At 44.9% G+C, this 24,010-nt stretch overlaps 1 protein-coding gene across 1 annotated transcript in view; it reads right to left on the reverse strand.

The window, feature by feature from the left end:
- Positions 1-24,010, reverse strand: part of SPATA16 (spermatogenesis associated 16) — a 207,455-nt gene that overhangs the window by 161,368 nt on the left and 22,077 nt on the right. The window contains exon 2 of the mRNA XM_032224818.1: positions 2,755-2,900. Coding sequence (XP_032080709.1) covers positions 2,755-2,900 — 146 coding nt within the window. The remainder of the gene's footprint in view (positions 1-2,754; positions 2,901-24,010) is intronic.

A 24,010-nucleotide genomic window follows, 5' to 3' on the forward strand; every position in this document is an offset into this window, starting at 1 on the left:
TCTGGGAAGGCAAGAAAGCTTAGGTGAATTAAATTCAATTTATTTTCTTCTTGGAGGAATACAAGAAGGGAGGGGAGTTAACTTGCCATATCCAACCCATTGCTCACTGCATGTTCTGCAATGCACAGGTGGTCATCCAAGCATTGATCAAATCCTTCCATGCCCCACCTGACTTTAATTAAAAAGAAATAAAATAGGAAGTTGCAAAGTTGCACAATTAAGCTTCAACTTTCAGCATCAAGTTTATTTCAAAAAATACCTTGGGGGCCCCTGTACAGATTCTTAGAAATAGTGGATAGTTGTAAGCCATTGCTTTGTTTGATATGCCCAACAGGGAGGAAGGAAGGGAAGGAAGGAGGGAGGGAGGGAAGGAAGGGAAGGAAGGGAAGGAAAGAAGGAAGGAGGGAAGGGAAGGGAAGGAAGGGAAGGAAGGGAAGGAAGGGAAGGAAGGGAAGGAAGGAAGGAGGGAAGGAAGGAAGGAGGGAAAGAAGGAAGGGAGGAGGGAGGGAGGAAAGGAAGGGGGAGGGAAGGAAGGAAGGGAAGGGAAGGGAAGGAAGGAAGGAAGGAAGGAAGGAAGGAAGGAAGGAAGGAAGGAAAAAATATCAGTGTATAGTTTATACTATTCTCACTGTATAAATGGGGCATAATAGTCTCCCCTCAGTGTGACTGCAGGGTCTACATCCCACTATAGATCACATTGTGACTGGCTATAAGCTGAGAACATATATTGGGCCAGTATCTGATTTTTTTTAATATAAGCGATGCTGTGCTTTAATGGCTAGATGGCCTAGACCAGGACTGTCAAACTCCCAGCTTGTGGGCAAGATGTATCGTGGGCTGGCCACGCCCATGCCCGGTTTAGTGAAGGGGAAAAAATCCGGATACATCACATGATGCCACTGTGATGACATGAGCTTGATACCCCTGGCCTAGACACTGGTATGCTGAATATAGGTCTTTTTAACATTCATATTTTTACATCTTGAAGAAATGTTTATATATATATTGCAAAGTCCATGTATGATATGTCATATGGTAAACAAACAAACAAACAAACAATCAATCAAATAATATGAATAGTATATCTTTTAGGGAACTCAAGGAGAGCTGGCAGCAACTAATAACAATCTCAGGTATTTTACCAATTGATGCCATGGCGTCCTCTAAGAAGTAAGATAGAAAAGACAGTTCTTCAGATTCCTCTGCCTTAGGGTAAGTTATAAATTCTCTAACATAGCAGCCAGATCAGAATCACCTCTCAAAAATATGAAGTGTGGTGGAGGCGCAGTGGTTAGAGTGCAGTACTGCAGCTGACTGCCAGCTGCTTGCAATTTGGCAATTCAAATCTCACCAGGCTCAAGGTTGACTCAGCCTTCCATCCTCCCAAGGTTAGTAAAATGAGGACCTGGATTGTTGGGGGCAATATGCTGACTCGGTAAACTACTTAGAGAGGGCTGTAAAAGTGCTCTGGAGCAGTATATAAGTCTAAGCACGATTGCTATTGCTATCTGGGATCACTTCCCAGATCTTATGATCTAGAGATACTAACATAGCCACATATCCCACGTGGATGTTAGGTTTGTGAAGGATAGAACTTGAGTAAAGGTATACTTCACATTAGTTCAATAAAACTGCATGGATTTGTAGCATGATCAGGACCAATGAATGCTACTTGAATGAAAGATGGGGAAAATGCAGTCTATAGCTACCATCTATGGTCTTCAACAATCTGGACAAGCACTAAACTATTTTCTATCTAGATGTTGCTACTTAGTATTCATCTAGATCCAGAGAATCCTCAACCTACGACCACAATTGAGCTCAAAATTTCTGTTGTTAAGTGAGACATTTGTTAAGTGAGTTTTGCCCCCTTTTACAACCTTTTCTGCCACAGTTGTTAAATGAATCACCGAAATTGATAAGTTAGTAGCACAGTTGTTAAGTGAATCTGACACTCCCCATTGATTTTGCTGGTCAAAAGGTTGCAAAAGGGGATCACATGACCTTGGGATACAGAAACGGTCATAAGTATGAGTCAGAATTTTGATCACATGATCATGGGGATGCTACAAAGGTTGTAAGTATGAAAAACGGTCATAAGCAGGGGCAGGGTATTGGGGGTTCAGACGGGTTCAGGCGATCCTCTACCTAGGATTCTGCCCAGTTTGGTGAACCCTGAAATGCCACCCCTGGCTGGCCACGCCCACCCCTCCCAGGAGTCTCCACGGCCAGGTAAGTGTGGAAGCTGGGGGAGGGGGGAAACAGGCTTACTGGAGATTCCGGAAGTCTGGAAATGGGCCTGTTTCCGGCCTCCGGAGCCCAGAGAAGCAGTTTTCGCCCTCCCAGAGGCTCAAAGAAAGCCTCCCCTGTACTTTCAATATACGGTATTGGTTCTACTCCCATTGTTTTGATCCACACTTCTCTCAAATCTACAAACCAAAGAGCAAAACTTTAACATAGTTTGACCTAGCTTGGTGTGCTGAAGACGAGTTTAACTATACTTTCATTCTGGTTAGGGATGAATAAAAGTCATTTGACATTTCCTAGGCAGTAAAGACAATCAGGGTAGACAACGCAGCACTGTATTTGTTGGATCGCGAGGTCATGCGTGATCTTAGACAACTTTTCACACATGCTTGCACACACACACACACATACACACATCTGAGCTTTCAGCATCCATTTACAAGTATGTGTTGGAGGGTTTATCTAAAGAAAGAAAGAAAAATGCATCATGGCATTTTGTTTTTTTACCTGTGCGAATGATTCAGAGCAAGATCAGGTTTTCTCATCTTCAAGTAGCAGATTACAAGCTTGGTTTCAATAAAACTGGCAATACTTGAAATATCTCTTGGACAGGCTTCAAAGGGCTTCCCTAAAGCTGCACCTTTGCTGCAAAGCTTCAAAAAAAGAAAAGAAAGAAAGCTGAAACATGAAACAGAGTGAAAACACTGACTTATTTTTAGTTTGATAATAAGTAAATCACATTCAGGGATGAAATGAAATATAGTATGATCAAGGTTTTGCATAGATAAACATACTGTGCTTACTATATAACCTTGAAGGAGAAGTTAATATGTTAACCTCGTAGCCTTTATGCAAGGAGTTAAAATTCAGAGATATGGGCTTACCTATGGCCAAAGTTTTAATGGATGTGGTGGCTCAGTAGCTAAGACAATGAACTTGGGAGTGCCCCCTGTGCATGTGCCCTGTCCCCCCCCTCCATGAAGACCAGTTGGCCGGCAGGAGGTGTGCATGCATGCATGGTACAGCTGGGCTGGGCGATGGCTGGTGTGCCCACAGAGAGGGCTCTACATGCCACCTCTGGCACGTATGTCATAGGTTCACCATCACAGTTCTAGGATCCGTCATCTGATTAGAAGTGTCAAATTTCCTTTTCGTGACACTGAATAAGGTCTGTGTGGAAAAGTAGCAGGGAAAGCTGTTATCTAGAAGGCCTTTGATGTTTGGAGTTTTAGATATCTATACCAGGGGTGGGTTCCTGCCAGTTCTAACCTCTTCTATAGAAAAGGTTCCACAAATCTACCGTGCCGTTTAGAACCGGTTCCAGCTCCCCCTCCCTGTCCATCTGCACCACGCTTGCCCCGCCCACCACTCACTGATTGGCTGGCTCACCAATCGCCTCGCCCGCCTCTAAGAGTCCTATCTAAACCTTAAAGTCTTAAAGCTGTCAAGTTTGAACACTCCTGGGGTTTTTCCCTAAAGGGTTAGGGGTCCAAGGGTCTTGTAACTTGACAGCTTTAAGACTTGCACACTTCAATGCCAGAGTTCCTGAGCCAACATGACTGGAGGAGGAATTCTGGGAGTTGAAGTCCACAAGTCTTAAAGCTGTCAAGTTTGAACACCCCTGGTTTATTTTTTCTAAAGGGTTAAGGGTACAAGGGTCTTGTAACGTGACAGCTTTAAGATTTGCGTGTTTCAATGCCAGAGTTCCTGAACCAACATTTTGGTTGCTAAGAAAGAGTTTCAGTGAGTGAGTTTCACCACATTTTACAAGTTGGCCACGCCCACCCAGTCATATGACTGCCAAGCCACTCCCACTCACACATGGCTGGAAAGCCACTCCCACCTGGACACATGGCCAGCAAGCCACTCCCACAAAGCAGGCCACACCTACAGAAGAGGTTCTAAATATGTTTGAAACCCACCACTGATCTATGCCCATAACAGCTTCATAGGCTATGCATTCTCTTCTCCTCATGTTCATTGTTGGAGCACGATTAAATGCTACTCTTTGACGAAGATTCCCAAAGAGACTTCTTTGAACATATGATGGATGAACTGAATGGACCATTAGAAACATTTTCTCCCAGCGATAAGACAAAGAGTATGATTTTCATATCCCTCAGTCAGGGAGAAAAGGCGATTTCCCCAAAGAAATTTTAAAAACTCCTTTCTCAATGTTTTACTTGCACAGCTCTGAAGAGTTTCAGATTCGCTTGGATCCATCCACCAAGAAAATTGTGAAAAAAATTAAGCAGAAAAATCATGTTAAAATGGAAATAATTTCTGCTCTTAATTCTTGCTTTATGGAAGGGAATCGCATGAGAAGTGGACTGCAGAATACTTTATGGATGCAACAGGTTTATTTTCAGGTTCAGAATACAATACAATAGAATAACAGAGTTGGAAGAGACCTTGGAGGTCTTCTAGTCCAACCCCCTGTCCAGGCAGGAAACCCTACATCACTTCAGACAAATGGCTATCCAACATGTTCTTAAAGACTTCCAGTGTTGGGGCATTCACAACTTCTGGAGGCAAGTTGTTCCACTGATTAATTGTCCTAACTGTCAGGAAATTTCTCCTCAGTTCTAAGTTGCTTCTCTCCTTGATTAGTTTCCACCCATTGCTTCTTGTCTTGCCTTCAGGTGCTTTGGATAATAGCTTGATTCCCTCTTCTTTGTGGCAACCCCAGAGATATTGGAACACTGCTATCATGTCTCCCTTTGTCCTTCTTTTCATTAAACTAGACATACCCAGTTCCTGCAACCGTTCTTCATGTTTTAGCCTCCAGTCCCCTAATCATCTTTGTTGCTCTTCTCTATACTCTTTCTAGAGTCTCAACATCTTTTCTTCATCGTGGTGACCAAAACTGAATGCAGTATTCCAAGTGTGGCCTTACCAAGACATTATAAAGTGGTATTAACACTTCACGGGATCTTGATTCAATCCCTCTGTTTATGCAGCCTAGAACTGTGTTGGCTTTTTTTGGCAGCTGCTGCACACTGGTTTTCATTCGTGTTCTTCTCCCATAAAATGCAATATAGAATAATCACCCTACCATTGCATGCCTCAAAACCATTCTGAAATTTAAATCCAATGTTCTCTCCCTATTAATATGGAGCAGTTCAAGAGGCACCATAGGAAGACAGCAATTTTCTCTCCATTTCGTATCTTCTTTTTCTGTGATGACAGTGGCTGCAACCTGCATCATTGGATTTCTGACACATGGGCACCAAATGTCTTGGAGAAGTAAATTTGGAAGGATATATTAAATAAGGTAATATATTAGAGGGAATAATTTATTTCCATTTAATTTCACTTTCCTCTCTTCCCAGTTCTCTGTGGCTTCTTTTGCTAACATTATCAATCGTTATTAATTAAATTGTTGATATGCTGACCTCCAATTAATCACTACTGCTGGTTTAATTGTAAGAAAAGGATTGGAAGATTTGCTTTTGATAAAAGACAGTTTAAAGTTGGGGAATTTAAGTGGGGGAAAATACAATGTTATTCTCACTAATCTCTAGCTGAAATTCAGCTTTTCACTTAATAATGAATGTAGGCAATCAAGTAATTTAAGGCCTCTAGACTTGAAAAAATATTGATTAACTTCAAAAAAAGTCTCAGTTTTGTGGCAGTCTTAAGGGGCTTCCACACAGAAGAGGGGGTTGACCTATTCTCCAACCCCCCCCCCCCCGAAGACAGAACAAGAAGCAATGGATGGAAACTAATCAAGGAGAGAACCAACCTAGAGCTAAGGAGAAATGTCCTCATAGAACAATTAATCAGTGGAACGGCTTGACTTCAGTATTAAATTGTAAATTGTAAATTTAATGAATTTATATGCCGCCCAATCCCGAAGGACTCCAGGAGGCTTACAAAATACAGGACTAAAAAGATAAAAAGTTAAAAATAAGGAAAGAGAAAAAACAGATTAAAAAGCAACACATCATACACTCAATCTAGGTGGGGCTGGACCTCATTCGTGAGGTCAACAGCCCCAGGCCTGCCGGAATAGCCAGGTTTTTGTGGCCTTTCGGAAGGCCGAGAGAGTGGGAAGGGTCTGGATCTCTGGGGGTAGATCGTTCCACAGGGCCGGAGCAGCTACAGAGAAGGCCCTCTCCCGAGGAGTAGCCAGCCGGCATTGTCCAGTCGACGGCACCCGGAGAAGGCCCCTCCTGTGAGATCTTATTGGCCGTTGGGAGGTATGTGGCAGGAGGCGGTCTCGCAGATATCCGGGTCCTAGGCCATGTAGGGCTTTAAAGGTGATAACCAGCACCTTGAAGCGCGTTCGGAGACCGATAGGGAGCCAGTGCAGCTCGCGGAGGATAGGTGTAACATAGGTGTATCTAGGTACACACGATATCGCTCGCGTGGCTGCATTCTGGATCAATTGTAGTCTCCGAACACTTTTCAGGGGCAGCCCCATGTAGAGCGCTTGCTGAAACTGCTGATGCTCCATCACTGGAGGTTTTTAAGAAGAGATTTGGATAGTCACTTGTCTGAAATTGTACAGGGTCTGCTGCTTGAGCAAGGGGTTGGATTAGAAGACTTCCGAGGTCCTTTCCAATTCTGTTATTCAGGCGCTAAAATTATTTAAATTTCATTGGCATTTGAGACGCTTATATAGGATAGTGTTAAGTTTGGAGAAGGAAGCACTTCGCCTTCCGGAGGCCTCACATTTCTATCTCCAGCTTGATTTACCAGACCAGAAACCCTAAAATCAAGCACAGAGATCAAGTCTTGAATTTGAGTAGGGCTTACAGTCTGTCCTGGGGGAGGGACCAAAAGAGTTCCGTGAGTTGTTAATCCTAATTTAGTGTGACATCGCCTGTGACTAAGAGAAATGTACACTGGAGAAAAAAAATAATTTGGGAGGAAGAATGGAGAAAGAAGAGAAGTGCTTTGATTCTTGGGTCTTGCTTTATAGCTTCTCCTTTCTCCTACAAAGAGGTTCATAGAAACATGGTATATATGGACTAGAAGGGATCATGCAGGTTAGCTTTGTCCTGCCTCTCATTTGGTGGAGAAAGCTATTAATTCCAGGAATGCCCTTCTAGCCTCCATCTAAAAATCTCCAGCTAGGGAAGTCCATCACCTTTTTACGCAGACTTTCATTACTTTACCACACTAGGGAATTCTTTTCATCTTTCAGTAAAAATGTTAGCCTTCTGATCCTTTCTTGCTTTCAGTTTCAACAGCGAATGGGACCATTTGGTCTTGCCAAGGACCAGTTGTTTAGGTATTTATTTTTACAGCTATTATGCCTAGTTCCTTAAAGCAATTCTTAGAAAACCAGCCACGAGTGGAATTTGGAGGTTCTCTGGCATCCATAGCAGCCCCACCTCTGGTTGACAACTACCTGAACTGTTTTTTTCCTCATTTTCAGACTGAGAAGATGTCAGGAGGACAACAAAACCTTGGAATATGCTACATAAACGCTAAATATGACACCTCTTTAAGATGATCTTGCCTTTTCCAGGAAAAAGAAGAGGATTGTATATGACACTTCTCAGCTTCAACTCGCCATATCATCTTTTTATATGTAAGCGCTATAAACCAGGGAGTTCATTACTTGCAATTTTACTCCTATCATGTATATATCCTTTGAAGTGTTTCAGTGAGGATAAGATCTAAATGCAACTAAAACTCACTGAGAAATGTTTTCAAACACCCCAGAAAACACCAAGGTCTTGTCAAACATTTGGATATTTGTTTGGATGTAACATCAACCATCAAGACTTGATGGAGTTTATGTATTCCCTTATTTGCAGGCTGCATCTCTCTCTCTCTCTCTCTCTCTCTCTCTCTCTCTCTCTCTCTCTCTCTCTCTCCCTCCCTCCCTCCCTCCCTCCCTCCCTCCCTCCCTCTCTCTCTCTCTCTCTCTCTCTCTCTCTCTCTCCGTACTTATCTATATATCTGTATGCCCTTAATAATTTCCCCAAGTTCAAAAGTAAGGGGACTGCCAGGTTTTAAATATTGACAAATGTGAGGTGGTTTTGCATTAAAGATGTCCTCTGAATTCTTTGAAAGGAAACTTTTATTGATTTACGAATTCTGAAGAATTCAGTTCCTCACATTTGAAGAATTTATTGAACGTTTTGATGTGGAATGGAAAAAAAATGAACTTGGATTTAAAGTGTTGCAATGCCATAAATCGTCCTATGGGGAAATCTCAGTATAGTTTTCACATAAAAAGGAAAAGATACAGAAAATAGCAAAACAAATGACCCAAGAGCTAAAGACATTCATTTTTGAGGAAAGATTATTTTTGAAACGTTTCATCTTATAGGAAAACAATATGTGACTTGCTTTGCTGTGGTTTCTCATGATTTGATAAACTTCGGCACATTCCCCCCCCCCACATTTATTAAACAAATAGATAAAGTTGAGTTTAATTTCCCAGCCAATCTTTGCAAGCATCATTTACTATCAGAATATTGCATAACACCACTCGCTTTTCCTATGGCCCGTTTTGTAATAAAACAGTAACTTGAGATTCTAAATTGCCAAGTGACTCAATAGTTTCCCAATTCCGCTTAATATTATGTAGCATATTTTTTATATTTGCTTGGATACATACTAGTAGGTACTGTATAAATTTGGTTTTATACATACATGTATTATTCTATTTGCATAGACTACCTATATCCTAATTTACAGTTAAGGAAGGACTTATAAATACAGATGACCATTTTCTGCCACCTGTTTTTTTTCTATGACAAGTAAGTAACATTTTGGGTCTTCCATTAACCTTGATTCTGACCAGAGCCATCTGCATTGAATAGATAAGCTCTGAAGAATTTCTTCCCCTTCTTCCTTGTCAATCTTCCTGAACTCCTTTTTGGACTTAACCCTTCTAACTAACAAGCCTTCAGCAGTATAAAACCCTCCTAATCCAACTGATTCAGATTCAGATTTAGTTTATTTGTATGCCGCCCTTCTCCGGGAGGGACTCAGGGCGGCGAACAACTCAAAAGGGAAAGGGGAACATAGAACACAATACACGTAGTTAAAATAATCAACAATCATACAACCAAACAGGTCGAGAGGGGAGGGGAACTCATCAACCCCAGGCCTGCCGGCAAAGCCAGGTTTTGACGGCTTTTCGGAAGGCCTGGAGAGAGGTGAGGGTCCGAATCTCTGCGGGGAGTTCGTTCCAGAGGGCCAGAGCTGCCACAGCGGGTAGTAGCCAGGTGGCATTGGCTGGTAGACGGAACCCGGAGGAGGCCGACTCTGTGTGATCTAATGGGTCTTTGGGAGGTAATTAGCAGCAGGCGGTCTCTCAAGTACCCAGGTCCAATACCATGAAGGGCTTTATAAGTTACGACTAGCACTTTGAAGCGTATCCGGAGACTGATCGGTAGCCAGTGCAGCTCGCGGAGGATAGGTGTAACGTGGGTGTACCGAGGTGCACCCACAATCGCTCGCGCGGCTGCGTTCTGGACGAGTTGAAGTCTCCGAATACTCTTCAAGGGCTGCCCCATGTAGAGCGCAACTCAAGTTTGCCAACTCACATTGTTCTTTCATAGACCATACCTCTTCAACAGTCAAAGCTATCTACAACGATTCTAGTTTCCAGCCATTACGACCTTGTTTTCTAGTTCTTCCACCTCTTTCTCAAAGTTTAAAATTTCAGGGTTCCACCCACAAGTCCATCACATGGTCCAATCTTCCACTGCCACGCTGGCAGTTGCACCCATACAGTTCTGGTCAGGTGCAGAGGTGCAAAGACAAAGGGTGGTCTTGGCTTTCTAGAAAGAATTTTGTTATGGCTCCATAGCATCTAACTGAGTACAATCCCACCTCCAATTTTCCCACAATAGAAAATGCATAGTAAAATAATAGAAAGTGTGGTGGGCCAAAGATCCAAAAGAAAAGATGGCTGCAGGCCTGACACCTTCAGCAGTATAAAGGCTTCCTAATCCAACTCAAGTTTGCCAATCCGTATTGTTCTTTGCTAAGGTCATGCCTCTTCAACAGTCAAAGCTATCTACAACTATCATAGTTTCCAGCCATTGTGTTTCTAGTTTTCTAGTTTTCCCATCTCCTTCTCAAAGTTTAAAATTTCACATCTAATGCCAGCCCAGATCTGTGGCCCCTCCTTTTCTCTTCTTTTGCAAACATTTTCTGTGAAAACTGAATTATGCCCTGCTCCTACCTATTTCTTATCAGCAAAACCAGTGCAAAGTGTTTTGATTAAATTTCTGTGGTGATATGTGAATAGCCAGCAGGAAGCCCAGGCTGATTGCAGATTGTCACAACAAAGAGTTGTGATAGAGGACACAATCAAGTTATTGTCCCCATATCTTGCTTATGGAAGAAGCTGCTTGAATGCTATGGAAACTACATGGTTGGCTCCACATGGATTACTTCTGACTGTTCAAGATTTTTCTGAGCGTCTTCAGCGATCACGTAACATATTGATGTTTTCTTATTACAGAAATGGTCTTTCTTTCAGGAAGTACCTTTTATGAGAGGTTATGGTACTGCACATTGGAGTATAGCACACCATTCATTGCAATTTGCTAGATTGTAGGTAGATTATTTATTTATTTATTTATTTCATCAAACATGTATTAGACAACATATAAGTATAAACATGATTTTGGATGCATGACATGGATACGCATAAAAAGAAACATTAGGACGGGGATGGTAGACACATTGGTGCGCTTATGCATGCCCCTTATAAGCCTCTACGGAATGGGGTGAGGTCAACGGTAGACAATCTAAGGTTAAAGTTTTGCAGTTTGGGAAAGAAACTACATAGTCAGGTAGAGCATTCCAGGCGTTGACCACTCTGTTACTGAAGTCATATTTTCTGCAGTCGAGTTTGGAGTGGTTTATCATACGTTTGTATCGCCCTGAGTCTCTCGGGAATAGGGCGGCATACAAACTTAATAAAATGAAATAAATAAAATGAAATATCTATTTATAAATTTAGGCCTTCAACCAGAGGTGGGTTACTACCAGTTCGCACCAGTTCGGTAGAACTGGTTCATCAAATATACCGAACCGGTTAGAAGAGGTTCCACCAGTGGACCCGGAAAGCAGACCACACCTACAGAAGAGGTTCCAAACTTTTTTGAAACCCACCACTGACACACACACAGACGCACATACACACACACACACAGACTCACACAGAGAGAGAAAGAGAAAGGAAGGAAGAAAGAAATAAAGAAATAAAAAGTGAGAGAGAGATGAAAGAAAATAAGGAAAAAGTGACAGAGAGACAAAAGGAAGGAAAGAGAGAGAGAAAGAGAGAGAGAGAGAGAGAGAGAGAGAGAGAGAGAGAGAGAGACATGACTGGCAAGCCACTCCTACCAAGTCACATGTCTGGCAAGCCACTCCCACAAAGGAGGCCAGACCCACAGAGTAGGTTCAAAATTTTTTTGAAACCCACCACTGCCTTCAACCTAAATTTATTGTACCTGATGAAGAAAAAAAATATTCTGGATGGTGTTATCCAATGCTGAATTCCGAGAAAGAGGATGGGAAACTGAACCACTTCCCAACAAGTATCTTCCAAATGCTTTGGAACTATAACTTAAACAGCATTTTAGGACTGAGAGTTTCAGCAATTGCACATCCGAAGAGAGTCAGGTTGAGAAAGGGACCGGCGAATGATTGAATGAGTTGCTATCTGTGTATGTGTTCGTTTATATAAAAAAAATAAAAAATAAATTCAAATTATATCTTCGTGCTATCACTGCTCACTGTTCAATCTGCCTTGCTTCCTTAAGCAATTCAACATTTTAGTGGCAGCTTAGAATACATTTTCAGCTGAGTGAGCTGATTAAAAAAATCATGTTTTTATTGTTAATGAGTGATGTGTAAATAACTTCCTGCACAATATCTTGAAATTTTCATTTCATGTTAATTCAATACTAAATCTACATGCAGCTGCCATCCAAGTGCCACTAAATTTACTAGGCTTTATGGAAACTCTTCTGCAATTGCTGTCATTGAGTTTTATTATCTATTATTCTTGTGGTGTTGTCAATGAGCTAGGTGGACATTGACAAGGTTGGGAGTCTGAAACGCATGGTAATATCTTGGCCCAGGAAAGTTTTTATGGGTGACTTGTATTAACTAGGGTATTCTTGGAATTTGTTTGCAACACCCTAGATGTACATACTGAATGCTGGTTCAGATAGCTGGACCCTTTGTTTTGTAGGAAAACACATATACCTAAAGCATATACCTAAAGCACATATACCAAACTTACTTAGCACAGTGCCAAAGACAGTTATATCCTATCAATGGCTTTTGAGTAGATCTTATCTAATTATCTACTCTTAATAAATGAAAAAAAAATATGAGTTAGTGCTTCCATATTACACTATTGATTTTTAAAAAATATGTCACTGGTATGAATATACCGCTTCTTGGATTATCCGGGAGCCTATTTAGATAGATAATATGAAATCAGCTCATTAGCTACATTTAAATCAGATCTTGTATTGTACCATATCTGTACGGATAAAACAGTTTGGCTGCATTAAAAGCATTTTCACTGCGTTATGTTTCCTTTTTTTTCTGAGCATGAGCTCTCCCTCCAAAAAATAGCACATGTAAGTTTGCAATAAAGATCATTTGTGTACAGCAATGATTGACCAATGATTGTGATATCTATCTGGGACAGATATGAGCTAACAGGGTTGTTTCACTATGGGGCCCTTTAGTTAAATAATGTCATATTTTGGGACTTCAGAAATGTGCCTTCTCAATCATGGCACCTGGCAAAAGAATCAGATTTTCTTGGGGTTCCGAGTGGCTCCCACGTTGATGATATTTGAGAGGGCCTTAAAGATATACAGTAGCTGTTCTCCAAGGCTTGGACTAAGTTGGCTGGATGCCCCTTATGGCATGGCTGTCAAACTCTCAGCCTATGGGTCAGATGTGTCACGCGCTGGCCACGCCCACGCCCACACCCGGTTTGGCGAAGGGGAAAAAAGTCCCGCTATGTCACGTGACACCGCCATGATGACACGAGTTTGACACCCCTGCCGTATGGGATGAATTTGTATATGTTTTATGTTTTGGCAGGAGTTGCCATTTTTTCTTTATTTTTATTTTTACTTTATTTATCTTATGTTTTTTATATTAAATAAAATTTATATTTTATTTTATTAATATCACATTGTGAGATACCAGAGTTATTCTGGAGTTATTCAGTGCCTAGGAACATATAAATTAAATTAAGCAGTGAATTTTAATTTTGAAAAGGAAAAGATGAAACTATGAACAAATGCAGATAATGGTCGGGCTTTATTTTCTGTTTTAAAAATGAAAGGATGAGTGGAATTTGCCTGTAGATTGAGGTTGATATACACAGCTGGTCGGTGGCTTGGCATTCAACTTGATGTAGTTTTTATGCAAATTGTTATATTAGGAAATTGAGTTCCTATTATGGGTAAACAATGTACTGTGCTTATAGCTAATATTTCCTTCCTTCCTTCTTTCCCTCCCTCCCTCCCCTTCCCTCCTCAATTTGATGGTAAAAAGTATCTTTCTCACTTTTTTTCTAACGAGAAGACAATGTCAATGAAATTGTCATAAATGTAGTGCAGAGTTCCAAAATTAATTTCTAACACTGTGTGAATGTCCTATCTATCATGACACAATCATCTTTGTTGTAGTATACAGCCTCCCTGATTTCTCATACTTCAATTTAATTTCCATGGAAGGGGAAAAAATAACTACTTCTTGCCACTCCATTTCCCCAAAGATAAATAACACTTTTAAAATACATTAGAAATACATTCCAAAGTACTCTGAGAATAAAATAGAAACACGTGGGCTTTGTTTGTAGGAGAGTAAATCTTTTGGGAATATTATATTTTTATGGAATTAACAATAGTGCTTTAAATATTACTTCTGTGTTCCCCTCCCAGAACGAAAATTTTACAGGGTCCGTTCCAGATGGTGAGTTTTTCTGCCAGTCAGTCTTTCAATTACATATCTATCTATCTATCTATCTATCTATCTATCTATCTATCTATCTATCTATCTATCTATCATCTATCTATCTATCTATCTATCTATCTATCTATCTATCTATCATCTATCTATCTATCTATCTATCTATCTATCTATCTATCTATCTCCTATTTCTCTCCCCCTCTCTCTTTCTCATCTATCTACCTATCTACCTACCTACCCATCTACCCACCTACCCACCTACCCACCTATCTCTATCTATCTGTCTGTCTGTCTGTCTGTCTATCTTTCTTTCTTTCTTTCTATCTATCTATCTATCTATCTATCTATCTATCTATCTATTTTTCTATCATCTATCTACCTTTCTATTATCTGTCTGTCTGTCTGTCTGTCTGTCCGTCCATCCATCTATCTATCCATCTATCCATCTATCCATCTATCCATCTATCCATCTATCCATCTATCCATCTATCCATCTATCCATCTATCCATCTATCCATCTATCCATCTATCATCTGTCTCTCCCCCCTCTCATATCTATCATCTCTCTTTCTCTCATCTATCTATCTATCTATCTATCTATCTATCTATCTATCTATCTATCTATCTATCTATCTATCATCTATCTATCTATCTATCTATCATCTACCTACCTACCTACCTACCTACCTACCTACATCTATCTATCTATCTATCTATCTATCTATCTATCTATCTATCTATCTATCTATCTATCTATCTATCTATCTATCTATCTATCATCTCTCATCTCTCTCTTCCTCCCTTCCTCCCTCCCCCTCCCCCCTCTCTCTCAGCTGTACCAAAAAGGGAAACATTTACAGTTGTTTAGATACAAAGCCTTACGTAGAACAGGGTCAGAATGACTGAAATTATTAAGTGTGACAGCAATAGCAATCATAATGAATGTACTTTTTGAGTTGAGTAATTTACCATAGATGTCTTAGCAACTATTAATGTCTTGAGAATTAAGAGCATTAATTAAGAAGTTCTCACCTAAGATCAAGTCAAAGTTGTGGTGTCAGGGTTCCAAGTAACACCCCCAACGAAAGAAGACTCCAAGGGTTGAGTTTCCTTAAAGTTCCATTTTATTAGCGATGTCATATTGGCACATCTGGGAAAACCCAAATCTGAAAGTTTCCAGGTTTTTCCCCACCCAAAATGAAAGTCCAAGTCTCTGCCCAGCACCCACAATTCCATCACATGGCCCAATCAGACACCATCTGAACTGGAGATGCCTCCCAGTCACCTCATCGCAGCTGCAGGGTCAATAGACCTTGACTTTCTGAGAAAGAAATGTTATTTAGACTATATATCCCCCATACTCCATATAATCCCCCCACCCATTTTTCCACAGTAGAAAATGTGGCAGGCTGGAAGGCCCAATGCAAAAGATGGCTTCCAAGTCTGACATATTTCTTGACCATGGAAGTGCTGAAGCTCAGTCTATTTAAATCAAAGGTTTTAAAACACAAAAGTGGTTCTTAAAATGGTTGACCTAACTCAACTGTTTTCCTTGTTTCAAATGATGTCCTTACCTCCACAAAAAAACAACTCCCCCCCAAAACAAACAAAAACAGACTCTGTTGTTTTACACAACTGTCTTGACTCATAAACAAAAGTCACCTTGCAGTGAGAAGGGTGACAAACATATTTCATGAATAAATAATTAAACAAACATTTTCAGATTACCCAAATAATCCTTAAGCATGCCCAAGTTTGTCTCCCCTGTTGAATAATCATGTCTGATGGGGGGGGTCGCTAATTACCCCCAGTTTAGGAACCTTTGGTGTAGAGAAACTTTAGTTAAAAACATTTGTGAGAAACTGCCCTTGAAAAGTCAAAAGCAGGGTTGTCCAAAGTTGGGAACTTTAAAACTTGTGGACTTCAACTCCCATAATTTTTTTTCCCAAGTTCCCAAGTTTGGACACCCCTGGTAAAAAATCTGTAACATCTACTGGGAAAGACAGAGACTCAAAGAGATACCTAGCAGACTTTTGCTTGAATAACAAACACAAAAAAAGATCTCCTAAACATTTTGATACTATGTTATCTCTTTTTTTCTTTCTTGAATGTCATTGCCTCATCATCCCTGAGACACGGCTGAATATTTGGGTACCTGGCTTAGCAAGGGCACTAAGAATCCTGATTTCATTGGCCCGCTGGCTTTCAGGGTTCCAAATAGCATCCAAAAATAAATCCAAAGTATTGCTCAAAGTTCCTATTTATTAAGAGAGCCATGTTGGCACATCTGGGAAAACTCAAATCTGAAAGCTTTTCCCCACCTAGTTGAAAGTTCAAGATCTTGCCCCCACATCCACAAGTCCATCACATGGTCCAATCTCCCACTGCCTTGCTGGCAATTCCACCCATCCAATTCTGGTCAGGTGCAGAGGTGCAGAAACAAAGGATGACCTTGGCTTTCTAGAAAGAATGTTGTTATGGCTACATAGCATTTAACTCCATACCATCCCCCCTCCCATTTTCCCACAATAGAAAATGCATAGTAGAATCCAAAAGAAAAGATGGCTGCAGGCCTGACACAGGCACTGGCATAGCAAACTTGCCTCTAGGGTCCCCTTTTGAGGTTGCTAAGCTTATCTCATAACACAACAATACCAAAACTGCCAGATGTAATTTGATTATAGCATAAATGCTAAAGAATTTGAGTGGTGCATTGGCCGAGAGGTGGAGTTCTCGCCTCACAATCGGGGGGCTGTGAGATGGATCGTAGGAAGAGGCAGATATTTCTCTCTCTGGGCACAATGAGAATATATCTGCTGAACAAAACTCTGCATTGGCAATAGGGACGGCATCTGGCCAGTAAACACTCCACTCAATTCAGTTGCCCAGACTCCACCCCGCACAGGATTATGGGGTCATTAAAAGAAGAAGATAAATACTAAAGCATTGGCTCACTTATATCTACTCCCAATTCAAGAACTCTGAAGACTGGAAGTTTGTTCATAATTATCCAATATGACTAAGGGGAAAGGGAAGAGCCAATTACCTTCATCCCTCCTCCCGCTGAACATCATTTAGAATAGAATAGAATAGACCAAGTGTGAGTACACAAGGAACTTGTCTCCAGTGCAGAAGCTTTCAGTATACATGCAAAGCCACAGAGTAATAATAACACTAATAATGATACTAATAAGAGGGGGGGTAGTAAAGAAGACAGGAAGTACAATAATAATACTTCAGCCATTCAACATGGGTAAATATACTTAGACATAAGCCAGTACAGTGAGAATTAGATGTTCAACAGAGTGAAGGCATGAGGGCAGGGTGGGTTCCGGCTGCCACTACTGCCAGTTCGCTGAGGGTCACGCGTGCATGCACAGTGCAACAAAAAATGATCTGCGCATGCGCAGAAGGGAAAAACAAGATGGCAGCACCTACGCCGCTGCCGTGAGAACCAATTCAGGGGTGTGGCAGGCCTGGGTTGCTGCTGGTTCCAGCGGCTCAGGCTGCTAAGTTACTCCCAGTTTGGCCGACCCGTTCTGAACTGTAGGAACACATCTCTGCCCCAGGGGGGAAAAACCTCTCCCTGTCACTTCCGTGGAAATTTCACTGATTGAAGAGTACAAGGTAACATCCTGGCAAAAGAGTAAGATGGTTTTAGGGTGGCAAGGTTAACACTCATTCAGTGCCTTTCCTTCCCTGTCAAATATGAAAATACATCAATCACCTGTTCAGGATCTACAGTAAGCTGCTTTTATTGACTTAGTTTTTCATGCGGTCCCTAGAAGCAGGCTCTGGGCGAAACTGATTGTGTCTGTTATCAGCTAATGTCTTTTGCTGCTGCTGCTCAAATTATATCAAAACAGCCATAATGTATAGAGGGGATCCTTGATTTACAACAGTTCGAAGTTACAATGGCACTGAAAAAGGACTGTCTTTTCACACTTATGACCATTGCTGCCTCCCCTGGTCACGTGATCAAAATTCAGGCACTTGGCATCTGACTCATATTTATGATGGTTGCAGTGCCCTGGCGTCATGTGATCCCCTTTTGCGACCTTCTGGCAAGCAAAGTCAATGGGGAAGGTGGGTTCCCTAAACGGACCTGTGTCTAACTTAACAGCTGCAGTGGTTCGCTTAACAGCGGTGGCAAGAAAGGTTATAAAATGGGGCAAAATCCACTTGGCAGCTCTCCCTTAGCAACATAAATTTTGGGCTGAATTGCGGTCATAATTTGAGGACACGGGGATAAAACAGGGCCACGTTTTGTGATTCCTTTTTTTTTTTTGTTCTTTTCTGTTCTTTTCTGATCTTTTAATTTAATTTGCTGGTTCAAGTTCTGACAAAATCCACATTTCACCCTTTCCCACCCACCCCGCTGGGCTATTTCTGTTCGGAGAACCTATTTCTGTTCTTCTATGTGCCGATGATGCATTATTCCTCTCTTTAGTGGGTCTGAGACTGAATTTCTGTGCTCTTGCCCATTACTGCAGCTAGCTATGCGTGACAACCAAAGTAAGGTTTCTGAGAAGTCAGTTATTCACTGCTACTGTCACATTTAAAATGGAATAAGGATGGAATGGGGATGATTTTCACTGTGAATAGCACCAGGTCATTGCAGGCCTGTGAGTCAGTTGGTTTGTGTAAGAACCAACACTCAGTCAACTATCAAATGGAAAGGTCTCAGCTGATGAGATATTAGTTAAAAGGGAGATCAGAACCAACTTATACACACGGCATTCAAATGGGAGTAACTCAAGCAGTATTAAGGTTCAATGGAGATGTAGAAAGTATTTTATTTTAATAATCAATATTATTCTCAATGCACTTTCTCAGAGAATGTCAAATGTCAGCTCAACCAAGGAATCATTTAAGAATGTTGATAAAGAGACAAGAACCTCACTGGGAAACTGTTGAATACTAGCGCGGGAAATACTAGCGCGGGGATAAAGGACTCCCCTTCTGATTGGTTCCCGGGCGGAGCCGTTTCAATCCTCGCCCCGATTGGTCGAGCTATTCGACGCCCCATTGGCTCCTCGTTCAAACCCGGGGGTATAAATGTTTGGCGCGAACCACGCCACGTTGAATCGTAGTCACTCTGTTCTCAATAAAGGTTGCTGTTGCATACCCGCTTGTCGCGTCCCCTTCCCTTCGCTCCAAGATGCAAAACTGGCGACGAAGGTGGGATGCCGATTCCCGCGACCACGGAGTAGAACAAGCCAGCTGCCACCGCGTCTGAATCAGCACGAACGTTATCTCAGGCTGAGAACTCCGGCAGCGAACGCAAAATTTTCTCCGCCCTCTTCCTCCCCCCTCTCTGGCTCCACACCACGATGGCATCGGCGCTTCCTCCTTTCGCGCCATTCGGATCCGCCGGAGAATCATGGGACGGCTTCATGGAGCGTTTCGAGTGCTACTTAATCGCATCGAGGAACCAGGCACAGACCGACGAGGAGAAATGCAGTTTCTTCTTGTCTTGCTGTGAGCCCTCCATGTTCGCCTCTGCGAGAGCCCTGGCCGCCCCGAGGCCAGCCTACAAACTCGGGTGGGACGAGCTGATGTCCAGGCTGAGGAACCACTACGCTCCCTCACCCACTCTGATCGCACGCCGCTTCACCTTCCGCCGCCGAGTGCAGAAGCCCAACGAATCCATCAGCCAGTTTCTAGAGGCTTTGCGCACCGTGGCCGCCCAGTGCGATTTTGCAGACCTGGAGGAGAACCTCGTAGAGCAGTTTGTATGCGGGGTCCGCGACGCGCATCTGCGCAGCCGAATGCTCCGGAACCACAAAATCACCTTGGTGCAAGCCGTGGAGACCGCGCGAGCAGCGGAGTTCTCCGAACAATCCACGGCCGACATCGAACGCCTCCAGCTGAAAACCCCCGCGCAAACCGCCGCGGGGCCTTCCACCCAGACGAACCTCGTCGACGACCTCTCTCCTGCTGAAGACGAGGAGGAGGAAACCGTCGGACAAATGAGGACGCAGCCGAAGCGGAGGCCACACCAGCAACCACCGACGCCAGCTCAGCCAGCCTCAAACGCACCTTGCCGCGGATGCGGCGGCCGCCACAGCCGCACATCCTGCCCGTTCCGTTCTGCCGTCTGCCGCCGCTGCCGAGGAGAAGGACACCTCGCCAGGGTCTGCCGGGCTCTCGTGCCAGCCCCATCGTTCATGCAGCCCAGCGACCAGCGCCAGGCACCGCAACGCCGCCAACAGCCACGTCCCGCGAGGCGAGCTGAGGACTGCCACTCAACCTACCAGCCCTCCAGCGCCGACTGCGTGGTCTACCAGGCTTCCCACGTTCCCGCCGGCGATCGCAAAATCAGCACCGCCGTCCGTCTCGAAGGTCAGCTTTGTCGAATGGAGGTGGACTCCGGGTCTTCCCGTTCTCTCCTATCTTGGGCCCTGTTTTCCCGCCTTTGTCCCGGGGTTCCCCAGAGCAAATTGCGCCCCGTCGGGGTCCCCCTCCTAGACTACCAGGGAAAGGGGATTCCCACGGCAGGAATATTCCACATCCGAGTGGAATACGGAGACTTTAAGGGGAAACTCCCAGTTCTAATCGTCAGGAACGATCTGCCCGCTCTCCTTGGGTTGGATTGGTTTCCCGCCTTGGGCCTCACCATAGAGGGGGTGCACAGAGTAGTTCCCCTCACCGTAGATAGCGTTCTAGACGAGTTCGCAGATGTGTTCGATGGGAAATTGGGCTGTTATAAGGGCACCCCCATTTCCCTCTGCCTCGATCCCCAGGTCGCTCCCATTAGGCTGAAGGCACGCAGGGTCCCCTTCGCATTGAGAGCAAAGGTAGACGCTGAAATTGATAAGCTTATAGAGCAGGGGGTAATCGAGCCCGTAGATCACGCCCGTTGGGAAACCCCCATAGTCCTCCCGGTCAAACCCGACGGATCGGTGAGAATATGTGCCGACTATAAGTCGACCATCAATTTGGCCCTGCAGGCAAATCCATATCCGGTCCCCGTAGTGCAACACCTACTCCACTCCTTAGGGCAAGGCCGCATTTTCGCCAAGCTAGATATGGCACAGGCCTACCAGCAGCTTCCCGTAGACGACGATGCGGCTACAGCCCAGACCATCATCACCCACCGCGGGGCCTTCCGTTGCCGCCGCCTCCAATTCGGTGTTTCGGTTGCCCCGGGGATTTTTCAGAGCCTCATGGAGCGGTTGCTCCACGGGCTCCCAGGCGTCGTGCCCTACTTCGACGACGTCCTGGTCGCAGCCCCCAGCCACTCGGAACTCCTGAAAATACTGCGGGAGATCCTCACACGTTTTAGGGAGGCAGGACTGAAACTAAAGCGCAGCAAATGCGAAATTGCTGTTCCCAAAGTAGAATTTTTGGGTTTCCTCATTGATGCCCAAGGCATCCACCCCACTCCTTCCAAAGTCGCCGCCATCAAAAACGCACCTGCACCCACCTCTAGGGCGGAATTGCAGGCGTTCCTGGGGCTTTTAAATTTCTACGCCCCGTTTATTCCCCACAAGGCGTCGCTAGCTGAGCCGCTACACTGACTGCTTGACCGGTCAGCGGCCTGGCAATGGGGTAGCCGTGAAGCGCACGCGTTCGCGGCTGTAAAAGACATTTTGACCTCGTCGGCAGTCCTAATTCAATATAGCGACAGGATGCCCCTAGTTCTGACTTGCGACGCCTCTCCCTATGGCATAGGGGCGGTCCTGAGCCATGCCCTCCCGAACGGCTCAGAGGCCCCCATAGCCTTCTATTCCCGGACACTCTCCTCCACGGAGCGGAACTACAGCCAAATCGATAAAGAAGCCCTGGCTGCAGTGTCCGGCATCAAGCGGTTCCATGACTACCTCTATGGTAGGAATTTCACCCTTGTCACGGATCACAAGCCACTCCTGGGGCTACTGGCAGGCGACAAGCCAACCCCCCCCATTTTGTCTCCCCGCATGACACGCTGGACGGAGTTCCTAACGGCGTATTCGTATACGCTGTTATACCGTCCGGGTAAGCAGCTAGGGCACGCAGACGCCCTGAGCCGTTGCCCCTTGCCAGAGACGGACACAGCCCACGTGCCCGCTCTCTCTATTTTGTCCATCGCCGAATCCGACCTCCCCGTCTCTGCCGCGGACGTCGCAGCTTGCACAAAAGCCGACCCCGTCCTATCCCAAGTAGCTTCATGGGTCTTGAGGGGTTGGCCCACGGAAAAGGTAGCGGAAGGATTCCGACCATTTAAAGCACGACAAGCAGAACTCGCCCTACACGGGGGTTGTCTTGTCTGGGGGGACAGGGTAGTGATCCCCACAGCCCTGCGGGCACGAATCCTGCCCGCACTCCACAAAAACCACCCAGGCATAGCGCGAATGAAAGCCTTAGCCCGTAGCTATGTGTGGTGGCCCTTGCTAGATTCAGAAATTGCAGACTACGTAGGCCGCTGCAGGATCTGCCAAAACTCTAGGCCGAATCCCCCCACAGCCGCCCCCCGGGAGTGGGAAATCCCTAGAGGCCCATGGTCCCGTTTACACATTGACTTCGCCGGCCCCTTCCACGGCCGAAACTTCATGATAGTGGTCGATGCTTACTCCAAGTGGGTGGAGCTGGTGATCATGACCTCCACCACAGCAGAGAGTACAGTGAGGGCCCTTCGTAAGATGTTCGCCACCCATGGGTTACCGGATGTGATAGTCTCAGATAATGGGCCCCAGTTTACCTCCAACACATTCCAAGAATTCCTGGCCGAACAAGGAATCAGACACGCAGCCACAGCCCCTTATCACCCAGCTAGTAACGGCCGGGCGGAGCGCGCAGTTCGCTCAGCCAAAGAAGCCTTGGGCCGCATGGACCAGGGCGACTGGCAAGAAAGAGTGGCAGCTTACCTCTTGAGCCAGCACTCCATACCCTGCCCAACGACTAATAAAAGTCCCGCGGAGCTCTTGATGGGTAGGAGACTGCGTACCTCCCTAGACAGGCTCCATCCACTTTACGCAGGGGATCTGCCGAGCAACCTGGGGGCCCTCCCTTCCCATGCGTTTAAGTTAGGGGATCCTGTATGGGCCCGCTCCTTTTCCGGGGGTCCACGGTGGGTTCCCGCAACCATCACAGCTCTGACCGGCCCCTGTTCCTTCAGGGTCGGTCTGGCCGACGGAACACAATGGAGGCGCCACGTGGACCAATTAAGGCGACGCCTCCCCACGGAAACAGACGGCCCGAGCCTCTCAGACACCCACTCTCAGCACGAACCACCCTCGATGACCTCCCCCCCAACGGACCGCCTCCACCCGGGGAACGGGGAACCAGCCGATACAAACTTTTCGGACAGACGCGCCTCACCCGGCTACTTCCTTCCTCGAAGCCCTTATCGAGACTCTGAACCTACACCCCAACCAGACTGCGCGGGGCCGCTGCCGGACACTCCTGTTGCCACGGAGACGCCACCCCGGATAAATGGACAGTGGGCACGGGGCCCGGGGCCAGCGCCATCTCACGAGGCCGCATCGCAGATTCACCGCCCCGCCACAGACACATCTCCGCCGGCACCCCCCCCCCCGACGACAACCGCCGGGGAACTACGAAGGTCGGGACGAGAACGTCGCCGCCCCACCTATCTACAAGACTATGTTTGCCCTTCCTAAGGGAACTCTTTGACTAGGGGGGGGAGGGGTGTTGAATACTAGCACGGGAAATACTAGCGCGGGGATAAAGGACTCCCCTTCTGATTGGTTCCCGGGCGGAGCCGTTTCAATCCTCGCCCCGATTGGTCGAGCTATTCGACGCCCCATTGGCTCCTCGTTCAAACCCGGGGGTATAAATGTTTGGCGCGAACCACGCCACGTTGAATCGTAGTCACTCTGTTCTCAATAAA

The sequence above is a fragment of the Thamnophis elegans genome, chromosome 10 (genome assembly GCF_009769535.1).
Source record: "Thamnophis elegans isolate rThaEle1 chromosome 10, rThaEle1.pri, whole genome shotgun sequence".
NCBI classification, from domain to species: domain Eukaryota; kingdom Metazoa; phylum Chordata; class Lepidosauria; order Squamata; family Colubridae; genus Thamnophis; species Thamnophis elegans.